At 36.4% G+C, this 25,101-nt stretch overlaps 6 protein-coding genes across 9 annotated transcripts in view; 4 read left to right on the top strand and 2 right to left on the bottom strand.

Moving 5' to 3' along the window:
- The window catches only part of LOC18777552 (putative DNA glycosylase At3g47830), a 3,037-nt gene extending 1,822 nt beyond the window's left edge, over nucleotides 1-1,215 (top strand). Inside the window, exons 2-4 of the mRNA XM_007210392.2 lie at nucleotides 163-363; nucleotides 654-710; nucleotides 792-1,215. Of these exons, the coding sequence (XP_007210454.2) occupies nucleotides 163-363; nucleotides 654-710; nucleotides 792-1,016 (483 nt within the window). The 3' untranslated portion in view covers nucleotides 1,017-1,215. The remainder of the gene's footprint in view (nucleotides 1-162; nucleotides 364-653; nucleotides 711-791) is intronic.
- LOC18776335 (peroxidase 41) lies at nucleotides 6,527-7,907 on the bottom strand. The gene has a single exon (XM_007210681.2). The coding sequence runs from the start codon at nucleotides 7,642-7,644 to the stop codon at nucleotides 6,664-6,666; it is 981 nt and encodes a 326-aa protein (XP_007210743.1). The 5' UTR covers nucleotides 7,645-7,907; the 3' UTR covers nucleotides 6,527-6,663.
- LOC18775965 (peroxidase 41) lies at nucleotides 8,681-10,436 on the bottom strand. The gene has a single exon (XM_007209420.2). The coding sequence runs from the start codon at nucleotides 9,816-9,818 to the stop codon at nucleotides 8,838-8,840; it is 981 nt and encodes a 326-aa protein (XP_007209482.2). The 5' UTR covers nucleotides 9,819-10,436; the 3' UTR covers nucleotides 8,681-8,837.
- On the top strand, nucleotides 11,241-15,763 carry LOC18777849 (alpha-mannosidase I MNS5). 2 transcript variants are annotated; one of them, XM_020563624.1, is made up of 15 exons: nucleotides 11,241-11,458; nucleotides 12,032-12,074; nucleotides 12,152-12,217; nucleotides 12,296-12,357; nucleotides 12,477-12,576; nucleotides 12,757-12,939; nucleotides 13,167-13,215; nucleotides 13,301-13,480; nucleotides 13,696-13,816; nucleotides 13,956-14,037; nucleotides 14,127-14,212; nucleotides 14,380-14,480; nucleotides 14,717-14,858; nucleotides 14,964-15,114; nucleotides 15,278-15,763. In XM_020563624.1, the coding sequence occupies exons 1-15, from the start codon at nucleotides 11,322-11,324 to the stop codon at nucleotides 15,506-15,508; spliced, it is 1,734 nt and encodes a 577-aa protein (XP_020419213.1). In that variant the 5' UTR covers nucleotides 11,241-11,321; the 3' UTR covers nucleotides 15,509-15,763. The 2 variants fall into 2 exon arrangements, with proteins under 2 accessions (XP_020419213.1, XP_020419214.1); XM_020563625.1 differs by having other exon boundaries at nucleotides 14,964-15,133; nucleotides 15,278-15,462.
- Nucleotides 16,566-17,778, top strand: LOC18776763 (snakin-2). The gene is made up of 4 exons (XM_007210979.2): nucleotides 16,566-16,816; nucleotides 16,926-16,973; nucleotides 17,091-17,133; nucleotides 17,290-17,778. Exons 1-4 carry the CDS (start codon nucleotides 16,760-16,762, stop codon nucleotides 17,472-17,474), a joined length of 333 nt encoding a protein of 110 aa, XP_007211041.1. The 5' UTR covers nucleotides 16,566-16,759; the 3' UTR covers nucleotides 17,475-17,778.
- On the top strand, nucleotides 20,095-24,870 carry LOC18777399 (calmodulin-binding protein 60 A). 3 transcript variants are annotated; one of them, XM_020563623.1, is made up of 8 exons: nucleotides 20,095-20,540; nucleotides 20,735-20,849; nucleotides 21,580-21,658; nucleotides 22,463-22,515; nucleotides 22,629-23,119; nucleotides 23,275-23,435; nucleotides 23,609-23,815; nucleotides 23,929-24,870. In XM_020563623.1, exons 2-8 carry the CDS (start codon nucleotides 20,755-20,757, stop codon nucleotides 24,550-24,552), a joined length of 1,710 nt encoding a protein of 569 aa, XP_020419212.1. In that variant the 5' UTR covers nucleotides 20,095-20,540; nucleotides 20,735-20,754; the 3' UTR covers nucleotides 24,553-24,870. The 3 variants fall into 3 exon arrangements, with proteins under 3 accessions (XP_020419212.1, XP_020419211.1, XP_007209936.2); XM_020563622.1 differs by having other exon boundaries at nucleotides 20,113-20,540; nucleotides 20,713-20,849; XM_007209874.2 differs by lacking the exon at nucleotides 20,095-20,540 and having other exon boundaries at nucleotides 20,587-20,849.

Here is a 25,101-nt window from a genome sequence, read left to right as displayed (position 1 = left end):
CTAGTACGTTGGGAAATTTTGGATGTGTGTTTGTGAATTGCACTTGAACTTACAATGTCCATTGCCTGCGTTGGTTTTGCGTTTGTAAATTGGATTTAGACTTACGCTTTCCATTGCTTGCATTGGTTTTTTGAATTGTATGCTTTGGTTTTGTAATGAAAGGTTCTTGCTGCTGACTCGATATGCATAGAGGATGCCATAAGATGTGGAGGCTTAGCCCGGACCAAAGCTTCGTGTATTAAGAACCTACTGAGGTGTTTGCTAGAGAAAAAGGAAAAGTTGTGCTTGGAGTACTTGAGAGACTTGTCTGTTGATGAAATTAAGGCTGAGCTCTCTCATTACAAAGGAATCGGTCCCAAAACGGTATTAAGCATATACTTTACTTTCTTTTTATTTTTTTCAGTATTGAGCTGCTTTTGTGTGTAAATTACATCCAAGTTTTGTTTTAGTGAAGTGTTTTATCAGTTGATCACTGCGTAGTGATATATGAAGTTATTTTTTCCATTGATCAAACACAAATGAACAAGTACTCTCTGCAATGGCATTGTTAGCGATCTTCTTCTTCTTCTTCTACTTGTATTGTATGAGTTGATAACTATACAACATATACTCTCTGCAATGGCTTTTAACACTTGTGTTTTGATGATATATAGGTTGCGTGTGTTCTGATGTTCCAACTTCAGCAAGACGATTTTCCTGTGGACACACATGTGAGTAGTATGATGATTCAAATGCCTTTTATCATCGTGCATCGATGCAATTCTTTCAGACACTCAAATTTCTTGATGCAGGTGTTTGAGATTGCAAAGGCTATGAGTTGGGTGCCAGTTGAAGCAGACAGGAACAAGACATATCTTCATCTTAACCAGCGGATCCCAAATGAACTTAAATTTGATCTCAACTGCCTCTTGTTTACACATGGTAAACTCTGCCGCAAATGCATCAAGAAAGGAGGTAACCAGCAAGGAAAAGAATCCCATGATAACTCCTGCCCTTTATTACGTTACCGTAAGTAAATAGTAAATTGCAGAGTTTTACCATCGTCTAGGGACAAAAAGTTTAGTTTAACCTTCTTGTAATTTCTTAGGAAAAGACAATTTGGCCATCAAATCTAGTCTTTTACGATGTTAATGTGCATGTTAATCGCATATTTTGTCAGTTGACTTGTGAATGATAAAAATTTCGGAAATGAAAGTAAGAAATGGGTTTGACAAAGTATGAGAAAACATAATAATCATTTTGTGATTTTGGTACAACAAATTTTTATTTATATTTTGTGGAAATTAGATATTACAGTTTCCAGTGAGATGCCATTGCTATCCGATGAAGAACCGGGGAAAGTTATTTCTTTTTCATAGCTGGGATGAAGTTAATTATCAGGATTTGACGTGGAATGTCCAAAACTAGTGTTTTTTTTTTTAAAAAAAAATCTCAAACACTTTTGCTATGAAATACATCTTACCTAACAATCACAATCATTCATTTTACAACATTAGACATGAATATTTTGTGTCTTCAATTTTGTCTAACAATAAAAATTTAGCATGAATTGTATTTAAAGGTGAGATGAAAAGATATCGCGTCTCATTCCAGACAGATTATTGACTAAAGAATTCAATGATCTTAAATAATAGTTTATTGGTTTTTTCAATTCACAATTTCATAAAATCATTTTTATTGAGTAAAATATTGGAGGAAACTAAAAATATTCCGAACATTATATGCAATACTTTAAAAGATATGAAGAATAAGAAAGACTACCAACGGTGGTTGATATCAGGTGGAGTACTCAATTTCATCCAATCACAACGGCAATAGAAAATGATATTTTATTCCATGTAGCAAGAAGGAGGGGATAAGTATGCGAACGCCTGTTGGTGAGAAAAGAACTTCTACTACATGAAGTGCAGGTAGCCAAATTAGCTCTGATCGAGGCGATAGTGAATCCTGTATTTTCAGCAGTGCAAATTGGAACGGTCGCTCCTGAGGTCGTTGCTCGTGCAGGAAGTGCAAGCCTAGTTTCTAAGGTGGCTCAGGCGGAACTCTTATTAGGCTAATTTTGGGTTTGGATTTCGTGAGTGATTTTGAATTTTGTTTTGGAAATGCTCAACTAAGCCACCCAGAAAGAATTAATGTAATTAAAACAAACTAAGAAAATTTGATATGTGTTAGTCATGATATGAAGTCAATGACCAAGAAGAAAGAACGAAAAAAAAAAAAAGGAAACAAAAACAAAATAGCAATACAAAATAATATGGGAAAATAATAATGAACAATAATTATATAGTGTAGTTTCAACTCTTTTTTTTAATTTAATAATAAATTTTTTAATTAGTGAAGAATTATTTTCTAATTTGATAAGAGAAAATGATAATTTGTGCAAACAAAAAGAAAAATGATTTAAGTTGATGTTGAAGAATAGGGTTTATGTTGAGAATAAAATCTCAAGATAAGCAAGAAGTAAAGCCTAACTTAGTTGGTTATATATCTCTTCGTCCAAAGTGGAGTTGTCGGCCGACAGTGGTGTCCGGCAGTGGTCCAAGTGGTGATACAAACTTTGTGCCACCCTTTTTAAAAGTAGTAAAACTGTATTTTTCCCTTGTTAATTTAAACACGTCCACTGAATTTGGGCATCTTATTTGAATATTCTTATTGATAAACTATAACATGAATTATACCTAAATTTTATTTTATTGTTTTTATTTATGAACATAAGTAGAGACGTTGAGATAGTCCATTGACTAAACCAAACAAACAAAAGTTTGACCCCAAACCCAACCAAAAAAAAAACACTAAAAAAAAAATTTAAAGAAAAGCTCGATCCATTTAATAAAAAGTTGTAGATTGGGTTATCTCTTTCTTTTTCACCACAGACTCATCGTTCTATGATGAGGGTGTAACTTTATATTAATCACATGATTTATCTGAACAATAACTTAAGTTTAATGAAATGATTCTATGGTTAATATAAAGATCCACATGACGGGCCTCACTATAGAATTTCGCTGCAGCTGGGATGAAGTTAATTCTCAGCATTTGGCATGACAGGTCCAAAACTTGTGTTACGTTCTCAAACACTTTTGATATGAATTACATATCCTACCTAACATTCACAATCATGTTACAATATTGGACATGAAAAATTAGCATAAATTATATTTAAAGTTCAATGAAAGTTGCGGTATCATGTCTAGTTCCAAACTGTCTATTGACTAAATAATCTAAACACATTAAAAAATATATTTTTGTTGTTCTTATTTAACAATTTGTTATTATGTTTTTATTCAATAAAATATTGGAGGAAACTAAAAATATCCCCAAAATGAATTGCAGTCTAAACAATGATAATAAGAAGAAAAAAGGTGGCAAATAGTGACTTGAATCAGGTGGAATAATCACTCTGATACAATTGCAATGTCAAACATTATGAGGAAGTGGATTTACTTTGTGCACACATGAGAAGATATTTTGGAATTTTTGGAGTTTTTAATTTCTACTATCGGAAAAATCAGCTAACAATAGTACTTGCATGTTGGAATGTAAACATCTATTTATATAAATGGAAAAGAATATTAAGTTCTATTAGGCTCAACTCTTTTATAGTTTTAAAAAGAAATTTACCATTTCCTTCTTTCAATGAAATTATTTGTATTATAAATATGGCAAACTTCTCAAGTATATCATATAATTAATCATGAATATATCCTCATTATAATCATCATGATACATTGAATTCTATGTAAAAATGATAAATAAAAACTATCTTTCTCTTCTTCCTGGGTGAATTCAATCCATGGAGAAAGTTATTTCTTTTTCATAGCATGCTGATTAGTCTAGCTGAGATGAAATTAATTCTCAGGATTTGACATGTACAATGTTCAAAACTAGTGTTATTTTTCTAAACACTTTTGCTATGAAATACATCCTACCTAACAATCACAATCATTCATTTCACAACATTGGACACGAACATTTTGTGTCTCTCCAATTTTTTCTTACAATGAAAAACTAACATGAATTGTATTTAAAGGTGAGATGAAAATGGATCGTGTCTAATTCCAAACGGTTTATTGACTAAAGAGTTCAAAGATCTTAAGTAATAGATTATTGGTTCTCATTTCACAATTTCATAAAACCGTTTCTATTGAGTAAAATATTGGAGGAAATTAACTAAAAATATTTCCAACATGAGTGTTCTGCATTCCAGACTTTCAACAACAATAAAGATAGCCAACGATATGGTTCATATCATTTGGAGTACTGAATGTGATCCAATACCAAAACCAACATGAAATGGGATTTCAATACATGGAGCAGGAATGATGGAATAAGTGTGTGTGAATTAGTACACTCATGTATGTGTCATATTATAGTTTAGTAATAAGGATATCCTATTAGGCTAATTTTGATTTTGGATTTAGTGAGTGATTTTGAATTTTGTTTTGGAAACGCTCAACCAAGCTACCCAGATAGAATTAATGTAATTCAAACAAACTAAGAAAATTTGATATGTTTAGTCATGATATGAAATAAATGGCCAAGAAAACTAAGAAAGGAGGAAAAAAAAAAAGGAAAGAAAAATGAAATAGCAATACAAAAGAATAAAGGAAAATAATAATGAACAATAATTATATAGTGTAGTTTCAACTTTTTTTTAAAATTTAATAAGAAAATTTTTAATTGGTGAAGAATTATTTTCTAATTTGATAAAAGAAAATGATAATTTGTGCAACCAAAAAGAAAAATGATTTAAATTGATGTTGAAGAATAGGGTTTATGTGGAGAATAAAATCTCAAGATAAGCAAGGAGTAAAGCCTAACTTGGTTGGTTATATATCTCTTGGTCCAAAGTGGCGTTGGTCGACAGTGGTGGCCGGCGGTGGTCCAATTGGTGATACAAACTTTGTGTCACCCCTTTTTAAAATAGTAAAATTGTATTTTTCCCTTATTAATTTAAATATGTCAAATGAATCTGGACCTCTTGGTTGGATATCGTTATTGATAAACTATAATATAACTTATACCCTTTTTTTGATTTTTAAATTTATTTATGAACAGAAGTATAGACATTGAGATAGTCCATTGACTAAACCAAACAAATAAAAGTTGGGTTAATCGTTTTATTAGTCCCTGAATTTAGACCCGATCTGCATTTGAGTACCTCAATTTCCAAAATGGTTCCCGTGATCCTTTAACTTCAATTTCGTTAGGACAAATGGTCCTAACGTCAATTTTGTTAACTTTATGTTAAATGCATGGGCAAAATGGTATTTTTGTATCAAAATTAATTAAAATATGAATAAAAAATTAAAAAAACAAAAAAATTAAAATTAAACTCTCTCCCCCTCTATCCCGATTTCTACTCCCCCAAACTTGAATTTTTATTTTTATTTTTTCGTTGGTTTTATATTTGATTTTCTTTTATTGTTATTTTAAAGATCTGATTTTTTATTCATCTATTTTATTTTAATATAAAAATACCATTTTGTCCCTATATTTAACAGAAAAAGTTAACAAAATTGACGGTAGGACCATTTTTCCTAAAAAAGTAAAGTCAAAGGACCACCGGAACCATTTTGAAAATTGAGGTACTCAAATGCAAATCGGGTCTAAGTTCAGGGACTAATAAAACGATTAACCCAATAAAAATTTGACCCCTCAAAAAATAAAAATAAATAAAAATAAAAAAGCCCGATCCATTTAAATTTTTTAATTAGGTTCTCTCTTTCTTTTTCACCCAGACCCATTAGTCTAAGACTGCAGTTGGGATGACGTTAATTATCAGCATTTGATGTGCGAGGTTCAAAACTTCTGATATTGTTCTCAAACACTTTTGCTATGAACCAACCTAACATTCACAATCATTTTACGACATTGGACATGAATATTTTGTGTCACTTCAATGTTTTTTTTTCTTTCTAACAATGAAAAATTAGCTTGAATTGTATTTAAAGTGAAATGAAAAGCACGGTACCATGTATATAATTCCAAACTGTCTATTGACTAAAGAATCTAAGCACCTTAAAATAGATTGTTGTTCTTATTTAACAATTTGGTATTTTGTTTTTATTGAGTAAAATATTGGAGGAAACTAAAAATATCTCTGAGATGAATTGCGGTTTAAACAACGATAATAAAAAGAACAAAAGCGGCACATGGTGGTTCGGACCGAGTGGAATAATCGCTTTGATCCAATTGCAAAGTCAAAATTATGAAGGAATTTAATCCTTGTCATGTTTCTTTGGAGTTTGATAAATCCTTAACATATAAAGAGCAGGAGAGTATATATAACAGAATCTTACAAACGAGTCAACAATAATGGGTTTGAGATTGTGCACATATGAGAGGATATTTAATTTTAGGATGTTTGGAGTTTATCATTTCTAAGAATAATTTTAAGTTCATTGAGACTCAACTCTTAGAATTTTCTCTTCAAAACAATAAAATTGAGTTTTAAAAAGAAATTAACCATTTCCTTTTTTCAATGAAATTATTTGTATTATAAATATGGCAAACTTCTCAAGTATCATATAATTATGCATATATGATCATTATAATCATCTTGATACAATGAATCATATGTAAAACGATAAATAAAAACAAATAAAAAACTCTCTCTCTTGTTATCCGGTGAATTCAATCGTGGCCGACAACAATCTTTTTCTAAGCCTGAATGAAGTTGAACGCATCACACCTGTGCCTGACCTCACCCTTGCGACCAGTCTTAACTCCCTGATGGGCAAGCTTCTCCATCGCATGAGCAAAAGCCTTGAAGAAAGCATCCTGGTCGGCAGCGTACAAGTCCACAAACGGCCTCGTCCTTGGGTCCTTAACAAGTGCATGGTCCGAAGACAACAGCCCCAACCCTCTCTTTAGATTCAGAAAATACATATTGTCAAACTTCCCCGGGGTAATCACGTCATTGAAAGCAGACATTGCGGTGTTCGTTTGATAGTTGGTACAAGTTTTCTTCAGCCCTTCGGCAAAGTTTGGGTACATTTCAGGATCTGTTGGTGTGGTTCTGTTGTAATTGAAAATTCTATCCGCAAATTCTTTGCAATGGGAGAATCCAATTGTGTGTCCACCACTCAAAGCCACCATCTCTTCGATCGTGAAGCCTTTAACCGCGAAGTAGTTGATGATGTCCTCCATGGTTCGGTTGCTTCTGATGAGATTGGCTTCCACTCTTGAAGCTTGAGAAACCTTTCCGTCTTTTCGTCCCAAGCGGACGTTGTAAAATGGGCCTCCAACCATGGTGACGAGGTCGCGTGTGGCTATGGCGAGGATGTCGGAGCAGGAGACAATGCCTGGGCAGGTGAGCTCAAGGGCGGTCTTGGCAAGTGCCACGACCTCCAAGGCGTCCCCGGAGAGGGATTGGTTGATGTCGGCATCGCGCTCTGCGATGTTGATGTGGTTGGAGGAGATGAGAATGGAGGCGTCGCAGCCTTCGACCATGCAGTCGTGGAAGAAGAGGCGGAGAGTGCCGGCGGCGGTGGTGGGGTTGGCCATTTGTTTTAAGCTCACGGTGTCACGTACAATGCTTTCGAAATCGGGGCATGTTTTTTTGTAGTATTCCATGGAGAGTTTGGATTCTGAGAAGGGGATTGTGATGAAGAGAAGGAGAAGAAGTACTGGAAGAGCCATTGCTCGAGAAAGAGATGAGAGATGATAGATGATGATGACGAGGAGGAGGAAGAAATGATCTTCCTTTGTCTCTTGTTATTAATGCTATAGGAAACCAAGCATGTCTTTTGTTGAATGATTGAAGAGTACTGAAAAATAAGGGGTGTGTATTTATACAAAGTATAGTACAAAATGTTTTAATGAAGTGTGATAAAAAAAACTGACTAACAAGTAACAACTTTGAGCTGTACTGTAACTGAATAGAAGTATCTACTGCTGAAAAAAGCAACTGATCTTGTTAGAAACTACAACTCGGTTTGTGGGAGCTTTTCTTTGGCCTGAGGCTGGTATTTACATTGACTTACTTAGCTGTTCGTCGCTTTACAGTTAATTAGATTCGTTTTATTCAAAACCATTTCATCTAATGAAAAAACAACACATATATGTGTGTATATATTATATATGTATATACTCTGCAATGGGGATTGACGCTGGTGAAAATGGATGATAGGTGGCTTGTGTTTTTTGAGGTTCCAACTTCATGAGAGATGATTTTCCGGGTGAGTATACGTACGTAGTAGTATGACGATGTTCAAATGTTCCAAGCTCATGCATGCATTGATTGATGCAATTCTTTTGACGTTCAAATTTGTGATGCATGCAGGTATTTGTGCAAAGATGATGTTTATAGTTAGTCTGTAAAAAGATGGTGTTTTTCATTGACCACTTTCTTTTAGATCTGTGTGCTGTGCCTGTTAGTGCGTTTTTCCCCTGCCTTTATAAACAACACATCTTAATGGTATATATCATGTCTGAAAACTGAGAAGGATTAGCAATTAATGGATATGCTCAGTCTTTTGACCAATAAGTTTTTATTTTGAAATGACATTATATATTGTCAACTTGAGAGATATAGCTAGCATATATTGGTCATGATAACTCCTAATTAAACCCGATGACGAGTGACATTAAAAATTCCTTCTTTCGTCACACTTCCAATCTCAAATGAAATTTGTAACTTGTACATATACTCAAATATCATATACCATCATCATCATCATCACGACACATATATGAAAGAGAATTAAGAAAAAAGATTTAAAAACTCTCCCTTGTTCTGAAGTGACGAATTTATAAATACCAAGGCCAAATGAAAACCCTTAACAAACAACAATCATCTCATCTCATCATCTTCATCTTCTTCATCAAATAATCTAAGCCTGAATCGTGTTAAACGCATCACACCTGCGCCTCACCTCACCCTGTTGTCCGGTCTTGATCTCATGATGGCCAAGCTTCTCCATTGCGTGACCGAAAGCCTTGAAAAACGCTTCCTGGTTCTTAGAGTACAACTCCACCAAAGGCATTGTTCTTGGGTCCTTGACAAGTGCATGGTCTGAAGACAACAGCCCCAACCCCCTCTTCAAATTCTGATAATATATGTTGTCAAACTTGCCAGGTGTGATGACGTCGTTGAAGGCAGACATGGCAGGGTTAGTTGTGTAATTAGCACAAGTCTTCTTCAACCCTTCGGCGAATCTTGGGTTCATTACTGGGTCTGTTGGTGTAGTCGGGCTGTAATGGAAAAGCCTATCGGTGAACTCCTTGCAATGAGAAAACCCAATTGTGTGTCCACCTGTCAAAGCCACCATTTCTTCGATTGTGAAACCTTTGTCAGCAAATAGCTTGATAATCTCATCCATGGTTTGGTTTGTTTTTGGCAAGTTTGCATCAACCTTGGACGCTAGGGACACCTGTCCATCTTTTCGTCCTAATTTGACGGGGTAGAAAGGCCCGCCGACCATTGTGACGAGGTCACGGGTGGCCTCTGCGAGAATGTCTGCGCACGAGACAATTCCCGGGCAGGTGAGCTCGAGCGCGGTCTTGGCACGGACGACCACCTCGAAGGCGTCACCTGACAGGGATTGGTTGATGTCGGCGTCTCGCTCAGCTTTGTTGACATGGTTGGAGGCGATGAAGACGGAAGCGTCGCATCCCTCGACCATGCAGTCGTGGAAGAAGAGGCGGAGAGTGCCGGCAGCGGTGACGGGTTGGCCGGCTTGCTTTATGGTCACGGTTTCTCTTACAATTTTCTGGAAATCTGGACATGTTTGCTTGTAGTAGTCTTCGCTGAGCTTAGATTCGGAGAAGGGGATAGAGAAGAAGAGGAGGAGGAGAAGTATAGGAACGGCCATGTTTGATTTTGGAGAGAGAGAGAGAGAGAGAGATGATGATAGAGGAAGATCAGGGCTTGAGGAGACCTGGTTCTTCCCCTGAGAGATGTTTCCTCAATGGAGGTAGGAAAGAGAAGGCAAATTATGTAATAAGGTTTGAGAAAAATTGAGGGAAGGGGGGAATAAGGTGGTGTAGATGTTTTGTGGATGGGAGGGGTTGTAGGGGATTTGATGTGCTGTTATTACACCTACCATGCATGCAAGGGACGGGTTGAAAGTAAGAGACGTCCTTTTTTTCTTTTTTAATTTTTTTTTATACAATTAATATGCTATTTTTGCATATAGAGATGGATTTTTTTTAGTGTGCATATGTGGGTTTTGGTAGGCTATTTTATTTCGAGAGAGGAGTGCGTTGGACCGGAGAGAACAGCTGCCAACTGATTCTGATTAGGCAGCCTTATTGATTGTCGTCAAGATTATCAAAGGTTTTTCAAAAAATTTATTTTTATTTTTATCAAAGGTTAGGGTTGAGAACAAAGCCACAAGAAGCATACATTAGGACAAAAATCTAATCGCATTTTTAGCTTATGCTATGACTCATCCCTATCTCACACAAATGAAGGCTAGATAGTAAGAATATATTGCCCATCAACCGTCTCCAAAACAACTTTTTTCCTAACTTAGGCATTAACTTATGAATTATAAATAAACAAGAAAAACTATCACATATATACAAAATTGCAAGAGCTACCTAAAATCAGAAGCAAATTTTGTAGGCCACAAGTCTTGGTCCCCATTGTCATCTCCGTGTTGTTAAAACACAAAAGAAACTGATAGAACTCATTGTCTTCTGAGCGGTTTTCTTGTAGTCACCCCTTTAAAGATTCAACCTTCCCCCATTCTCAATCTGGACTTTCCTATTGGTCCCATCAGGCTAGCTTAGCACGAGCAATTAGTTGCCATAGCATATAGTGTACGGCTATGTGTTACATCTTATATACGTGTTATAATAAAAATGGATATTTATTAATATTATTCTTTGAAAAATGAGAAATAAATAATGTCGTCCACCTTTGTTATTACATGTATATAAAATATACCACGTGACCATGTTACCATAGTGTTTTATAATTTCTCAAATTTGTGTCATTGTGGCTCATGGTTTGGTAGAGGACCAATCTAGTCTAAACTCAATTTTGGTCACATCTATTTTTATGTTCATCTTTATGAAATTCTAGGATTTAAATCGTATTTATTTTCTTCTTCTCGGATTTAAATTTCATCGAAATATAATTATGACACTGATTTTTTAAATAAAAATGATGACACTCTCTCACCAATCAAATAATTCCACCTGTTCTTTATTTGCTTACGTGGAAGTCAATCAATGGACTCTTGTTCTAATACTGGCACGACAGTACCGTCTTCAGCAATCGCCTGAAACGCAAAGCTTAAAGACCCGCTTCTCTCAGGGGAGAGACTTTCTCTGCATCTCTTGTTAGGCATCCCAATTGAGCAACGGTCATGTTGCCGCGCAAATCTATGACATGGGTTCTGCTGCTCCTGCTGCTCTCTCCCGCCATCATGAACTTATCGACCTCGCAATCTGATGCTCGTTGGGCAGCTAAGAAGAGACGCCTCAGAGATAAAGTCCACAAAATGTAATGTCAAATTTCACCTTCACTGCCTTTGGTTCTTTTTCTTTCAGTTCCGTCAATTCTTCATTATTTTTCAATTTAGTTTGATGGCTGTCTGTGATTTGCTCACTAATCTGAGATTTCAGTTTCGCTTAATGAGTACCAATTAGTTGGTCTGTAGGGAAAAAGAAAAAAATGGGCTTCTTTTTATTTTAACTTTGAAAAAGTATGGATATTTGATAAAAGTGAAGATAACTGCTTGGTGGGACTGATATTTGATGCTTCATTTGGTATTTGGTTGATCAAACATTGATGGAAATATAAATTTAAGATCTTGAAGTATTGAGCTTGGGGAAATTAAGGCATTCCCAGCTATTTGGTTTGCCCCGGCTCAATTAGTTTTTTTAATGTAAATTTTCGCATTTTTTTTTCTTTATGTTCAAGCTTTGAAGGGTGATGATCAATTTGGAGCGAATACATGTTATGAATATCGCCTGAAAATTTGTTTATAAATTATAATGGTCAAGCTGTAGGTGAATTTTCCTGTGCATATAACAAGGTTCTAACAGGAATGTTGTTTTTTTTCTCTCCTTTCAGGTTTTACCATGCATATGACAACTACATGATCCATGCATTTCCGGTTAGCTTTTCTCCTCCATTGTTCTTTCAGATTGTGCACTTCTGGTGAATGATATAGTAACTATTTATTCTTTGCAGCATGATGAGCTAAAACCTCTCAGTAAAAGTTTCACGGACTCTCTCAGTGAGCTTGGAAATCTGAAGGTAACTATATATCTGCAGATAAAGTGAATTATGATTAGTTCCAAAAGTAAATTGAAGTGTTTGTTTCCCCTATTTCAGCTTGAACGCCTACCTCAAGACTATAGTGGATCTGCTCTTACACTTATAGAATCATTGTCCAGGTTTGCTATCAACCAATTTGTTGTCAGTGAGATACAGTTCTGCAATTTAAAGTTATATGCTTTCTGTTCCATTTGATATACATTTTTGTTTCATTCTGATGCAAAAACTTTCCTCTCAGCCTTGTCATTATGGGTAACAACACTGAATTTCAAAGCGCAGTCGTTTGGCTTTCTGAAAATTTAACGTTCAATGTCGATGCGAGGGTAAATCTTTTTGAGGTATCTATTCAAGAGCTTGTGGAAAAAAATTATTTTGGTTAAGTTATGCTGATCCCAGAACTTCATTATTCTTCTATCTTCAGATTGCTCAAAATGTGATGTAGCTACTGTTATAGTCGTCAAGTTATGCACTTGAAGTTTTATAATGGTTTTCTTTTCCATTTAATTGCTATTGTGCAGTGCAACATAAGAGTGCTTGGAGGACTTGTTTCTGCTCACCTACTTGCGACTGATTCCACGGACAGGTTGGGTAAAGGAGTTTACAAAAATCAGCTGCTTACCTTGGCCGAGGATTTAGGGAAACGCTTTCTACCTGCATTTAACACACCCACTGGGTTGCCATATGCATGGGTTAACTTAAAGGTACTACCCGAGACATGCTGATGTCCAATTACGAATTACATTTTGATTTTTGGGGTGTATGCATGATATGATTATTTCCAAATTGTTATCATCAGTCTAAAATACAGTTAGGTGTAATCTTTTCAAGAATTCACCTTTCGAGTTTTAAAATTATATGAAAACGGTGTGGTGGTTTTGTTTGTAAGAAGGATATATGACTCCGCATCAATGCAAAATTCTGTGGACAGTATGGAGTGATGGAGAATGAGACTACTGAAACAAGCACTTCAGGGTGTGGTGAGGGGCTTTCTTTTGCAGTATTGAGATGAGGACATCAATAAATGTGCATTCCTGAATTTCTTGATTCTCTGTATGAGTTCAGGTTCTCTAATTCTGGAAATGGGAGCATTATCCCGATTGACTGGAGACCCCAAATATGAATCTGCAGCTTTACGTGCTCTTCGTAAATTATGGAGCATGCGGAGTTCGTTGAATTTACTTGGTACAACACTGGATGTATCAACTGGGGAATGGATTGAGTATTCAACTGGGATTGGGGCTGGTAGGTTTTCCGAGGGCTTTGGGGTTTTCAACATAATACATTATATGCTACATAGTCTATTGGCTTTCCCAAATAGTGCACAGGCCAATATTTCCTTTGGCAGTCTGTCAATGATGAATTGCTGTGATGCACACCATTAAAAAGCATTCCTTGTTGCATCTGGAATGCATAGAGTGTGATGTTTCTGATGTTGGATTATGTGTTGCTTCATTTAGGGGTTGATTCATTTTATGAGTATCTATTTAAGGCCCACATTCTTTTTGGAAAGGAGGAGTTCTGGAGAATGTTTCATTCTGCTTATATTGCTGTGCAGAAATATTTCAGACATGGTCCGTGGTACAGCACTACCTCCCTTAGCCTTATTCAATTTTTTATTGGTACTTTGAAAGTGTTAAAAAATTGAACTCTAGCTATACATTTAAGTTGAGATGAGTGACTGCAACATTTTTGTGATCAAGCATGTTACTGTAATTAGGTACCATGAAGCTGATATGAGGACAGGAAAAGCAACTTATTGGCAGCTGACAAGCCTTCAGGCATTTTGGCCTGGCCTACAGGCAGGGAATTTAAAACCTTGCCATTTTACTTGATGACTTCAAACCTCGGAAAGAGCCTTCTAATCTTTAGATATGAACTATGGTTTTAGGTTCTTGTTGGTGATATTGCAGCTGCAAATTCATCACACCGTGAGTTCGTCTATGTATGGAAAAAGTATGGAGTACTACCAGAGAGGTATTCTGCTTTTCAAAATCCTTTTTCTCATTATAGACTCTAATCTTATAGTCTGTAAGTAACTATTGACTTGTTTCTTAGTTTCTATGGCTGGTTCCTGTTGCTGCAGTATTTCTTTTCATAAGGGAAAAAATGAAAATGGTCTAATATGAACTGTAATCATATAGATATTTGTTGGACCATCAAATGTTGCATCCCACAGAAAAATATTATCCCCTGCGCCCTGAATTGGCAGAATCAACATTCTACTTGTATCAAGCAACCAAAGGTCTGATATTTTTCCTTATTAGTTATCTTCAATTTTACATGGAGCTAAATTTCCGGGCAATCTTTTATAAGCATTCAGACATTTCAGTACTCTCAGATGCTAGTTGCTTTTAATCAAGATGTTATAAGGAACCAAAAAAATGAACCCTTCTGCGAATTGTAGCAAGGCCCTTAGCTGCTCCTTTTAACTTTCTGATTTGTTTGGGTCATATTTGTTTCTGTGTTGCATGTAATCAGATCCGTGGTACATAGAAGTGGGAGAATCAATTGTAAATTCTCTGAACTTATACACAAAAGTGGATGGAGGTTTTGCTAGCATTAGAGATGTCACAACTATGCAGTTGGAAGATCATCAGCATAGTTTCTTCCTTGCTGAAACGTAAGAGTTGTTCCCTTTGCACTTCGAAACAAGAGAAAATTGTCCCAGAGCCATAAATTGTTTCACTTTAACATATATCTGAAATGATTTTGTTTTTTTTTATAGGTGCAAGTATCTATTTCTTCTGTTCGATGATTCTTTTTTGGTTGAAAAAAATTATATTTTCACAACTGAGGGTCACCCCCTTCCAGTGTTAAGCAGTTGGCATGACAGACTTCCAGACACCTACATCCAGACTAACCGGACTCTTCTCAAGGTGTTGCTTCTACCTAAAGGCATGCATAGTACTTTATAGCTGGAAACCAATCCGTAACAAACTGAATATATGCTTCTTGAAAATGCACCTTTTTTTTTTTTTTTGGGTGCAGATTTCCTTTGAGCCAACATAAACTTTTGAAAAAATGTTTTTACTTGTGCAGACGGGAAACCAAGCACGACAGACAAGTTCAATGTCAAAGCAAGTATGTCCTCCTACAACATTGAATTCATGGGAATGTAGCGGCCAACAAGTTGAGAGTGCTTGCCATGTCCCTGATGCTCGTAGTGACCACAGGTGTTTAACAGACGATGAATGTGGAGTTGACTCGAGTAATTGTAGACGAAGATCGTGTAGCATGGCTGGCTACTGCGGGCTATGGTTGTTCATATGATTCCCCGGTAAAAAAATAATTGTAATTCTGTAACTGGAAAAATGATCAGATTATAGGAATACACCTGTGTGAAAGAAAGGTGAGAGGTTAGGAAAACATGGTTTAGAAGTGAATAGCAGAGTATGCAGTTAAGTTTACCATACAGATTCTCAAGCAATGTACCAAATATGAACAAAGCTCTGTCTACAGTTTTTGGGTGATGAAGTGGTTCACTAATTTGTTATTTGAGTGAATTTAGTTACCTATACCCTTTTACTCTTTCTTCATCTCTACAACATGTTACATACCACGCATGCCTTAATCATTGATCAGAAAGAAACGGTTTCAATATAATTTTCAGGCCTATCTCGTATTTTCTTTCCAGGTTGAGGTCTCCAACCAAGCCGGTGAGTCTGTTACTTTACACTTAGTTTGATTCATTTTTCGTACATTAGATTAGTTTAGAATATCGCATTGTAAAAATAAAAAAAAATAAAAAATTATATATATGAAATGTACTGCAGTAAACCCTAAACCAAGAAACTTAATAATTGTTGGAGTAGTTGGCAAAACAGTGGGAGACAGCCAGGTGGGAACAGAGGTTGGTGACTTAAAGTACATCCCAAATACGAGGCCAGCTGGAACCCTTTAAGTGTTCATAAAAAAGACAAAAAAGGGTACCGGAACCCCATCCCTAAAGTTGGTGCCACTTCCCAATTTGATGAGTTTGAGCTCAGCGAGTTTTTTCCCCTCTGCTTTTCCTTTGCCATCAGTCATACGAACGAGGCCTAGGTCCGGGTAAAGAGGACCAACTCTCGGTGACCACCCTATGGAAGATCGACACGTGGCCTTGATCATTGACTCAGACTGTGACTGTGCTGCTGCTATAGTAGCCCACCACAGATTTGCTAACCTAAAACATATACTTCCAGCTGTCTGCAATTAATCAGCAAAGCATTAAGATTTATGAACACAGGGCGTGACATAAATTTACCTGAGAAAAATACAGTTCCAAACAAACCAGTGGTAGTTTATGGGAGCACAAAAATAAAATAGGTTTTGTACAAGTAGCATTAGTTGTAATATAATGGTGCAGCAGAAAGCTGTAGCTGCCCCTCTGCATGCAAGGTCGAACTGTAATTACAAGCAAAGGAAGTGTCCACTTGGGTAAATTCAGTGCACAGGGATCTTCTATAAAGAACATGATGCTGGGGATTCATATCACCACTTCAGCTCCAGTGCCTGATAGCTAGCTTGCTATAGCCTACAGCCATGGCAGCAGTACGCGTGGTTCTTTTGCTGGGAGTTTTTCTTTTCTGCCTTACTGAGGTACAGAAGACTCGTTTGGTTTCTATGGTTTTGCATATATAAAGAAAAATAAACAATAAAAATGAGTTATTGGTTTAACTGGAGCTATGATGTTCGTTCATCCATGCAGGTTTCATCTGATATCAAGATTGAAGAACAATTACCTCATCTTGCGCAGGCAAGAAAAGAAAAAACTATGCCCTTTTTCTTTTTGGTTTAAAATGTTTTAAAGGCAAGATTTTTCCTCTTCTGTTTTGTAGTTCTATGATTAAACATTTGGTTTTTTTTTTGGCAGCTTGTTGTGAGAGGTGGAAGCAGACGGCTAATGCAAGACATAGGTTGGTTTGGTTTACATCATTTTTCCTTGACCTTGCTTGCTGTTGATTGTTTCCACACGCACAAGACAGAATAAAATAGCAAAAATAAAACAGTAAAATGCCAATAAAATTAATTAATTTTGAGTTTATATATAATGTCTTGTTTGTGTTGTTTAGACTGTGGAGGGCTGTGCAAGCAGAGGTGCAGCGTTCACTCGAGGCCAAAGCTTTGCAGCAGGGCGTGCGGCACGTGCTGTGTGAGGTGCAAGTGTGTGCCACCTGGCACTTCTGGGAACAGAGAACTCTGTGGCAAGTGCTACACTGACATGACCACCCATGGCAACAAAACCAAGTGCCCCTAAGCTTAGGCTTAGTGGGTAATTAAGTTTAAGCTTAAATGGATAAGAAGAAGAAAGATGGGAGCTAGATGAGGCATGTTTGTTGTTGTGTCAGCTATATGATCTGTAGAAGATTTGGTACTAGTTTATGGTATTATCCTCACAATTACCCACCATTTGTTTTTTATTCTTAAATTAAGGTCTTCAATTTCGCATGGATTATTGAATTAATATGATGTAAACCAAATGGAGCAGAGTTTGAAACCAATTTTACATTCCCTCTTAAAATTAATGCAAATGACCAACTAGTATAGTAGTTTTGGAACAATTGCTCTCTCAGGTAATATTCTGTGTTCAAGTTACAATATTCGTGTAGTGTGTTATACTATCGCTCCTCTCAATAGAAAATGTTTATTTTTTATTTTTTATTTTCTTTAAAAGTTTGGTAAATTGGTAATGACGCCGTGAAGGATTGCAGCCACGCAAATATTTTGAGACTATACAACAAGAATAGGCCCAGACTTTCATTTCAACTAGGGGCATAGACTTCACCCAATCATGCACCAAATATCACATAAAGGAGGCAAGGGGGCATTGAGCCCAATATGGGCTACCTTACATCAAGAATAGAAATAGGCCCTGGATTCCGTAGGGAATACCCATCTAAAATTTGGAATCAAACCCTCCATCTCAAGCCCATTTTCTCTTCCTAATCTCAAGGCTCAACAATAACATAGGCCTCCGGTGTATCTCTTCAAAAGCCCCCATTAGAATTCTCCAAATTTTTTTCAAAACTTTCAACATGTCCATATAGATATTCCAATGAAATCGCATGCATCAACCGTTAGAAATCAATCATAATCCCACGTTTAATTATCCTCGGTATAGCTTTTGTCTGTGACTCCTCAATCCAAGCATAAGTATATTTTAATCTTAAACCGTGTCTCGAGTCGCAATACATAATGTGATCTGTTAATGTGGCTCGCAACAATCAACTAATGTGATTGAGAACTATGGTTTTTAAAATTAAAACAAAAAACATAAAAAACAAAAACTTTAGTCTTTTTATTTCAAACTGACTAATGCCTAAAAGATATTCTCAAATGATCATATCACAATAGCACGTAACTTGCTGCTGTGGGCCCACTTCCTCTCCCCACCTCGCCTGCATGATTTGTTTTGGACATCACACGACTGCTATACAAATTCGAACCCACCAAGTGGACAAGTGGCAAAAGCTCGAGAATCTCATAACCACTCACGTGACCTACGACAGGCAACAGGCCCGCTGGTCCCCACGAAAGGTATAAGAAACGACATGGGCCCCATAATTTTAATAAATCAGCCCAGGGGCCCATAACAAAAACAGAGTAAAGATGCCAACATTTTTCAACATAGAGGTAAAGTAAAGATTTCCCGGCAATCGGCATATTGCTGTTTCTTGTTTCTATTACGAACGTGAAAAACACAAACTTGTGCAATGACTATCTTCTCCATCAAAATTTTACTCGTTATCCATGGGAGAAAGACCATTTTCGATTTTTCAACAAACTTTTTTTTTTTTTGTCATAGTCTAAATTACTTTAAATTAATATATTTATGAAAGAAAACTCGAATTCAAGTGAAAAAGAACCAACTAATTTAAATTACATTTCTCTAAAGTTTTATCGAGAATAAAAATTCAAACTTCGGTATAAGCAGACGGACTTTCAATCCTAACCAATTGACCTCCCTCGTAAAACTTTTTTTAATTTTTTATAAGTTGTCATAAGAAGACGAGCATCATTTTGGGATTTGCATGCTAGTCTGTTTCTTAACGTGCTTCAAAATCAAAACGTACTAATTAGTACAGAAGGAGAGGAAGATTCCTGGAAATGGGATGAGGATCTTGTGATATGTGACAACTTTTTTTTTGTAGCAGACGAAAAATACATGGAAGCATTATGATGATGAGGTTGTCTTCTTCGTCACAACGTTACTTGTTTGTTAATTAAGCTTTAGGTCCAGTTCATGAAATTGATGTCGAGATAAAGACAAACGATATTAAAGTGGAAAAAATCAAAGGTTTTTAATTGTTATGGCAGCTTGTTCTCTGGTCCTGGACTGACGTTAATATCTCATAGAGTCATATATACATATATATATATATATATATATTAGATGTCAGTACGATATTATCGTGCGGATATTATTGTAAATATATATAAAAGCAAAAAAAATAGTACAAAATATAATGCGTCTGCACAATAATAACGTCTGAATGTCTGTATAGGAGAATTATATATATATAATTAATCAAAAAGGCTATTTTATGCCATTTTCATGCAACCACGTGTTTAGATTACCGAATCTGTTTAACAGTTCAACCTAAAACATGTGGAAAAAAAAGAGTAGTTTTTTTCTTTCTCCTTCTTCATGTTTTATCTTCCTAGGTTTAAGTTCACGAGCATGCAAAGCATGTAGTCGAAAATTACAGTTTTTAAAATGAAAATTTTGTTAATTTCCTCACATTATTGGTGTATGGAGTTTTGTGAAATAATTTTGATACAATTTTTTTTATTTTAATATTTTCATAATGTTTTTTGTTTGTTTTGGAAATTGTGTTTGTATGATAATGTTAGGTAGGCCAAGTACTCGATCAATAATGTAGAATTGGAGGAAGAACAAATACTCAATATGTTTCTGAAAATGTTTTTTGTAATTAAAATGTCACATGATTTTTAAGTATCCAATGCCAACCAGCGGGACCCAGTGGACCCCACAAACAAAGCTTAGTCATTTTAATTTCAGTTACACATCACCGAGCCATTTTACACGCCAACAAAAAACCAATTGCAATCCATGTCCAGAGGGCCCCACTTTTACCAGTCGTTAAACGCGCTATTGTGGGCCCCACGCGCCATCTCCTCCCCCACCACTCTCTCTCTCCCCCTAGTCTACACCTGCGAGTGAGTGTCCGCCCTGCGTGGCACTTGAGAAGGCAAAAGAAAAAAAAAAAACAAACAAACAAAAAGAAAAAGATGGCTGTTGAGTTTCGTTCATGTCGAAGAAGAAGCATCCCAGACGCAGCCAAATTCTGATAATGTAAAGGTAAATGCCCGCAAAAGCACTTGAGCCAAGTTTTGGACTTTTCTCATTGATTGCCATTTATTATTTGAACCCTTTTCCTCTCTTATTTATACGTGGGGAATTATTCGAATAACTATTGCTTATCGCATGTTGGTGCTTTTGGCTGTTGTTGTTGTTGTTCATGCTCGTTTAGTAACACAGCCACTGTTCCGTAGTGCTTGCTGGGCTTTTGATAATGTCGCAGAAGAGACACCAAGAAGATGGTAAGGGTCGATCAGAAGGGACTGGCAGTCCTGAGGACAAACGCAGAAGGCTTCCTACTTTTCACAAGTATGAACCTTTTTATCTTGTTTCAGATTCTTTTTGCTTTGTTTGTATTGGGTTATCGTTACAAACTGGAAATATTCGATATAAAATGAATTGGGTTTAGTTTGGTTTGTGAAAGTGTTGGTGAATGTTACTCACTCTTGTGTGTCATTGAAATTTTATTTCTTCCTAGGAAAAGTGGGAGTTTTGGATTAGAAGTGAATTGAGTTTTGCTTAGTGATGCTTTTGTGAAATTTGTTTGAGATGCTTGTGTTGAATTTCATTGCTTTTGGCTTAATATCGTGGAGAATCGATTTGGGTGCGTGTGTTTTGTCCGAAATGGATTCTATAATTCCCAAAACTTTATTCCTTGTAAGAAGTGAACCCTGTGATTAGAGCATCGATAAGTTGGAAATAGTGAATGAATGTGCATTGTTTGTGAAAGATGAATGCATTTGCTCGAAGTTAATGGAAATCAAACATTGAAACAGTTGTTTTTGAGTAAAAGTTAAGTTCTTTACATTCAATATAGAAAATGAGGGAATAAAGGCCTAAAGGGTCGCTATTGTTATTTGAGTCTGAACCCTGAAGCGTATTTACGTTTGATGTCAATGTCTGGAACAGGATTGATTATTCAATCTCAAGCTGACTCATACATTCTCCTTTTGTTTCTTATAAATTATGATATCCATCAGAACAATGATAGTTTTCACATCTGGTTTCTTTCTCATGACTGTGTACCATTGATTTTCAGTGCGGTTCTGGAAATGATGAAGTTGAACACAGTCCAGCATTTACTGGAGCCAATTCTAGAGCCTTTGATTCGGAAAGTTGTAAGTGTTTCCTTTTAAAACATTGAGCTTAAGCCATGTACACTTTTCTGCAGTACTGTGTAATTGAAGGAATAATATTGTATATTTGTAGGTGTTATATGTGATTATATATATAACTTCATAAGTACTTGAATACACTAATATCAGTGAATTAAATTGATCACTTTTAAGCATTGGAAGTGTAAGATACCGCAATGCTTTGCAGGGTGCAGCGCACTTGCTCTAGCCTGAAACCAGGTGTCCTTTCCGCCTAGTGAGGGAGAGCTGCATTCTTCTTTCCAAGGACTCACTTTAACCATAAAATGCCTCAAATGGTCAATGTTCCTGAGCCACAGTTTTCCATTTAGATATGTAACTTAGGATCATAGGAGGGAAACCCTTTCAATACCACTTTAGCTTCTCTGGCATGGGAGAAGACTAAACTGGGCATTCAAGAACCATAACCTTTTCTAGGAACAGATTTTATGATTATAGAATAGGTATTTACAATCCTCCTTCCATACAAAGAGTCTATGAGCCCTTCAGCTAGTTTCCTCTCAATTTTTTCTACATATCATTTCTATATCAAGATAAAATTTATTCACGTACTCTGAAGTTTCTTAGGGTTTTATTTGTTTATTTGTTTTTATCTACCTGAATTGTAATAGCATGTTCAATGGGACCACAATGCTGTCTGCAAATTGAAACTCTATATTGTAATATTGTTATTGTTTTTCCACCTTGCAACTCAATACATGCATGCGTTTTTTATGGGGTGTTGCAGCTTCAATTAATTGTTATTTATTGAATCTAATGTATTTTCAGGTTAAAGAGGAAGTTGAGTTGGCCCTAAGAAAGCATTTGACCAATATGAAACAGTAAGATTATACTCTAAAGCTTGGGATATAGGAAACTCTTTATGGCCAATATTAGTTTAGTTTGTCACACTTGCAATGGTAATAGTTGATTAATGTTTTGCATTTCTATTCAGGAATTGTGGGAAAGAAACACATCCTTCTGAATCAAGAATCTTAAAGCTACAGTTCTTAAATAATCTTTCTCTTCCGGTATTTACTGGAGCTCGAATTGAAGGAGAAGAATGCTCCACTATACAAGTAGCTTTGGTTGATTGCTTTACTGGGCATGTTGTTAAATCTGGGCCTGAATCGTCAGCCAAGGTGGAAATAGTTGTGCTTGAGGGTGATTTTGATGGTGATGAGGGTGACAATTGGACACTTGAAGAGTTCAAGAATAACATTGTAAGAGAGAGAGAAGGAAAGAAACCTCTTCTTACAGGAGATGCAGTCCTGAATTTTAAAGATGGAGTTGGTCTTGTGGGTGAGATTTCTTTTACAGATAATTCAAGCTGGACGAGGAGCCGTAGGTTCAGGCTAGGAGCAAGAGTTTTAGATAAATTTGATGGAACTAGAATAAAAGAAGCAAAGACAGAATCATTTATTGTCAGGGATCACCGTGGAGAATGTGAGAATAATTCATTTTTTGCTCACTCGATACTTCTATTTGATGTAAATAACTCATTACATTTTCATGCATGGCTCATGGCCTTCAAATTTAGGATCAGCTGACCCAAGTAAGCATACATTATTATATAACCTGAGCTGCTTTTGGTTCTGCAGTGTACAAGAAACACCACCCACCATCTCTGCTTGATGAGGTGTGGAGACTAGAAAAGATTGGCAAGGACGGAGCTTTCCATAAGCGTTTGAGTCGGGAAAACATCAACACTGTGAAGGATTTTCTCACCCTACTCTTCATAGACTCTTCAAGGCTTCGGAATGTAATTATTGACTTTTCTTATCTCGGTTAAATTTATTTTTCAGTGCTTTATAATTCACACTGATAAGTTTGAAGTTAGTGTCTTTTGCATTTAAATGATGCGTTATGTGTCTCAATCTAGTGACCATAAGAGTTTATTTATGTTAAAATTTATTTTATTATCTGGAAATGCAGATCCTTGGCACGGGTATGTCTGCTAAGATGTGGGAAGTCACAGTCGAGCATGCGCAGACATGTATACTTGATAAGAGGATGTACTTGTACTGCCCTCCCAGTTCACAGCAGAGAACCGGTGTGGTCTTCAACATTGTGGGGCAAGTGATGGGACTACTTTTGGAATGTGAATTCATTCCTATTAGTAAGCTGTCTGAAGCACAAAAGGCAATCCAACTATCACCTCAGTTTACTTTATGTCTTTTTTTCTTTTTTTTTTAATAATCCGATTTTATTTTCTTAGTCTTGTCTGATTTTTTGTGATCAAATTTTGTTGCCAGGCTGATGGCCAGAAGTTGGTAATTTCTGCCTTCGAACACTGGGAAGAAGTAATCCCATTTGATGATGAAGCCTCTCTTAGAGGTGCTTCTTCAAACTTTACCAGTGCTCTTCACACATCGACCTCACCAAGGGCAGATGATCCTGATGGAAGCAAGTTTTTGGCTTCTCAAAAGGTTGGTGGATTTGATTATCCACACCCATCTGTCTCTTCTCCAGATATCATCTCATCCATCTATTCTGTGGGGAGCACCAGTGGCTTGGATGATTATCCCTTGCACAACATTGATGGCCTGGGTCTTAGATACGACCAGACTTTGAGTTTCCCAGGTCAAGTCACCAACTCCCTGATCTGTGACACCGATCCCATGGCTCATGCTTTATTTGATGAGGATAATCTACAGTTTTTTGATGCTGATCTTCATTCCCAGAACATAATTTCAGAATCACAAGCTGATCTACAAAGCGCTGTAGATGGCTTCTTGTTGACGCGTTCCACAGCTGTTGCCATATCTGATAAAGCTCAGAGGAGATGGACAAAGCTATTCAGTGTGCTGAAGTGGTTCTCAATTAGGAGGAGTGTGGCTCTGAAACGAAGTCGAGTTCGAGAAATTCAAAGATATTAGTTATCTGGTGTGTAAATTGTTTGCTTACAATTGCAAGTAATGTTTAGTGCTGCCCGTATAATATTTACGAGTGCAGGGGTAGAGTGAGATCTATTGGAGGTTTTGTTAGATGTACATACATCTGGTAGTTTACTAGTCTTAGTTCTTCCGGGCACTAGCCAGAGACAAATAAACTCTCAAAGCAAGTTGTTATTTGTAAATATGTAGAAATGCTAGGATGCCAATGTTCAGTGGCTTTGCTGCGAAAAAAATAATTTTAGCGAAATCATTTGTTCAATTAAGGTATCCATATTCATGTCATGATAGCTTTCTCTTCAACTATGCAAGTTTACATGTACCCTCTCTCTCTCTCTCTCTCTCGCTTGCCTGTGTGCTGCCTAGATTCTAGACTGCCTAAATAACTAAAAAGAAGTTGTAGTTCCTAACTTGAAGTTGGGATTTGATCAAAACCATTATTGAAACTGAATAACTTAACCAGCCTTCACATGCAAACAATAGTAGCAACTAATGTAACAGGCAAAGGGTACGCATTAGAGCACTTCCACCCCT

This window comes from Prunus persica, chromosome G5 (genome assembly GCF_000346465.2).
Source record: "Prunus persica cultivar Lovell chromosome G5, Prunus_persica_NCBIv2, whole genome shotgun sequence".
Classification (NCBI taxonomy): domain Eukaryota; kingdom Viridiplantae; phylum Streptophyta; class Magnoliopsida; order Rosales; family Rosaceae; genus Prunus; species Prunus persica.
Note: the sequence above shows the minus strand (reverse complement) of the source record. Positions and strands in the feature narration are given on the sequence as shown.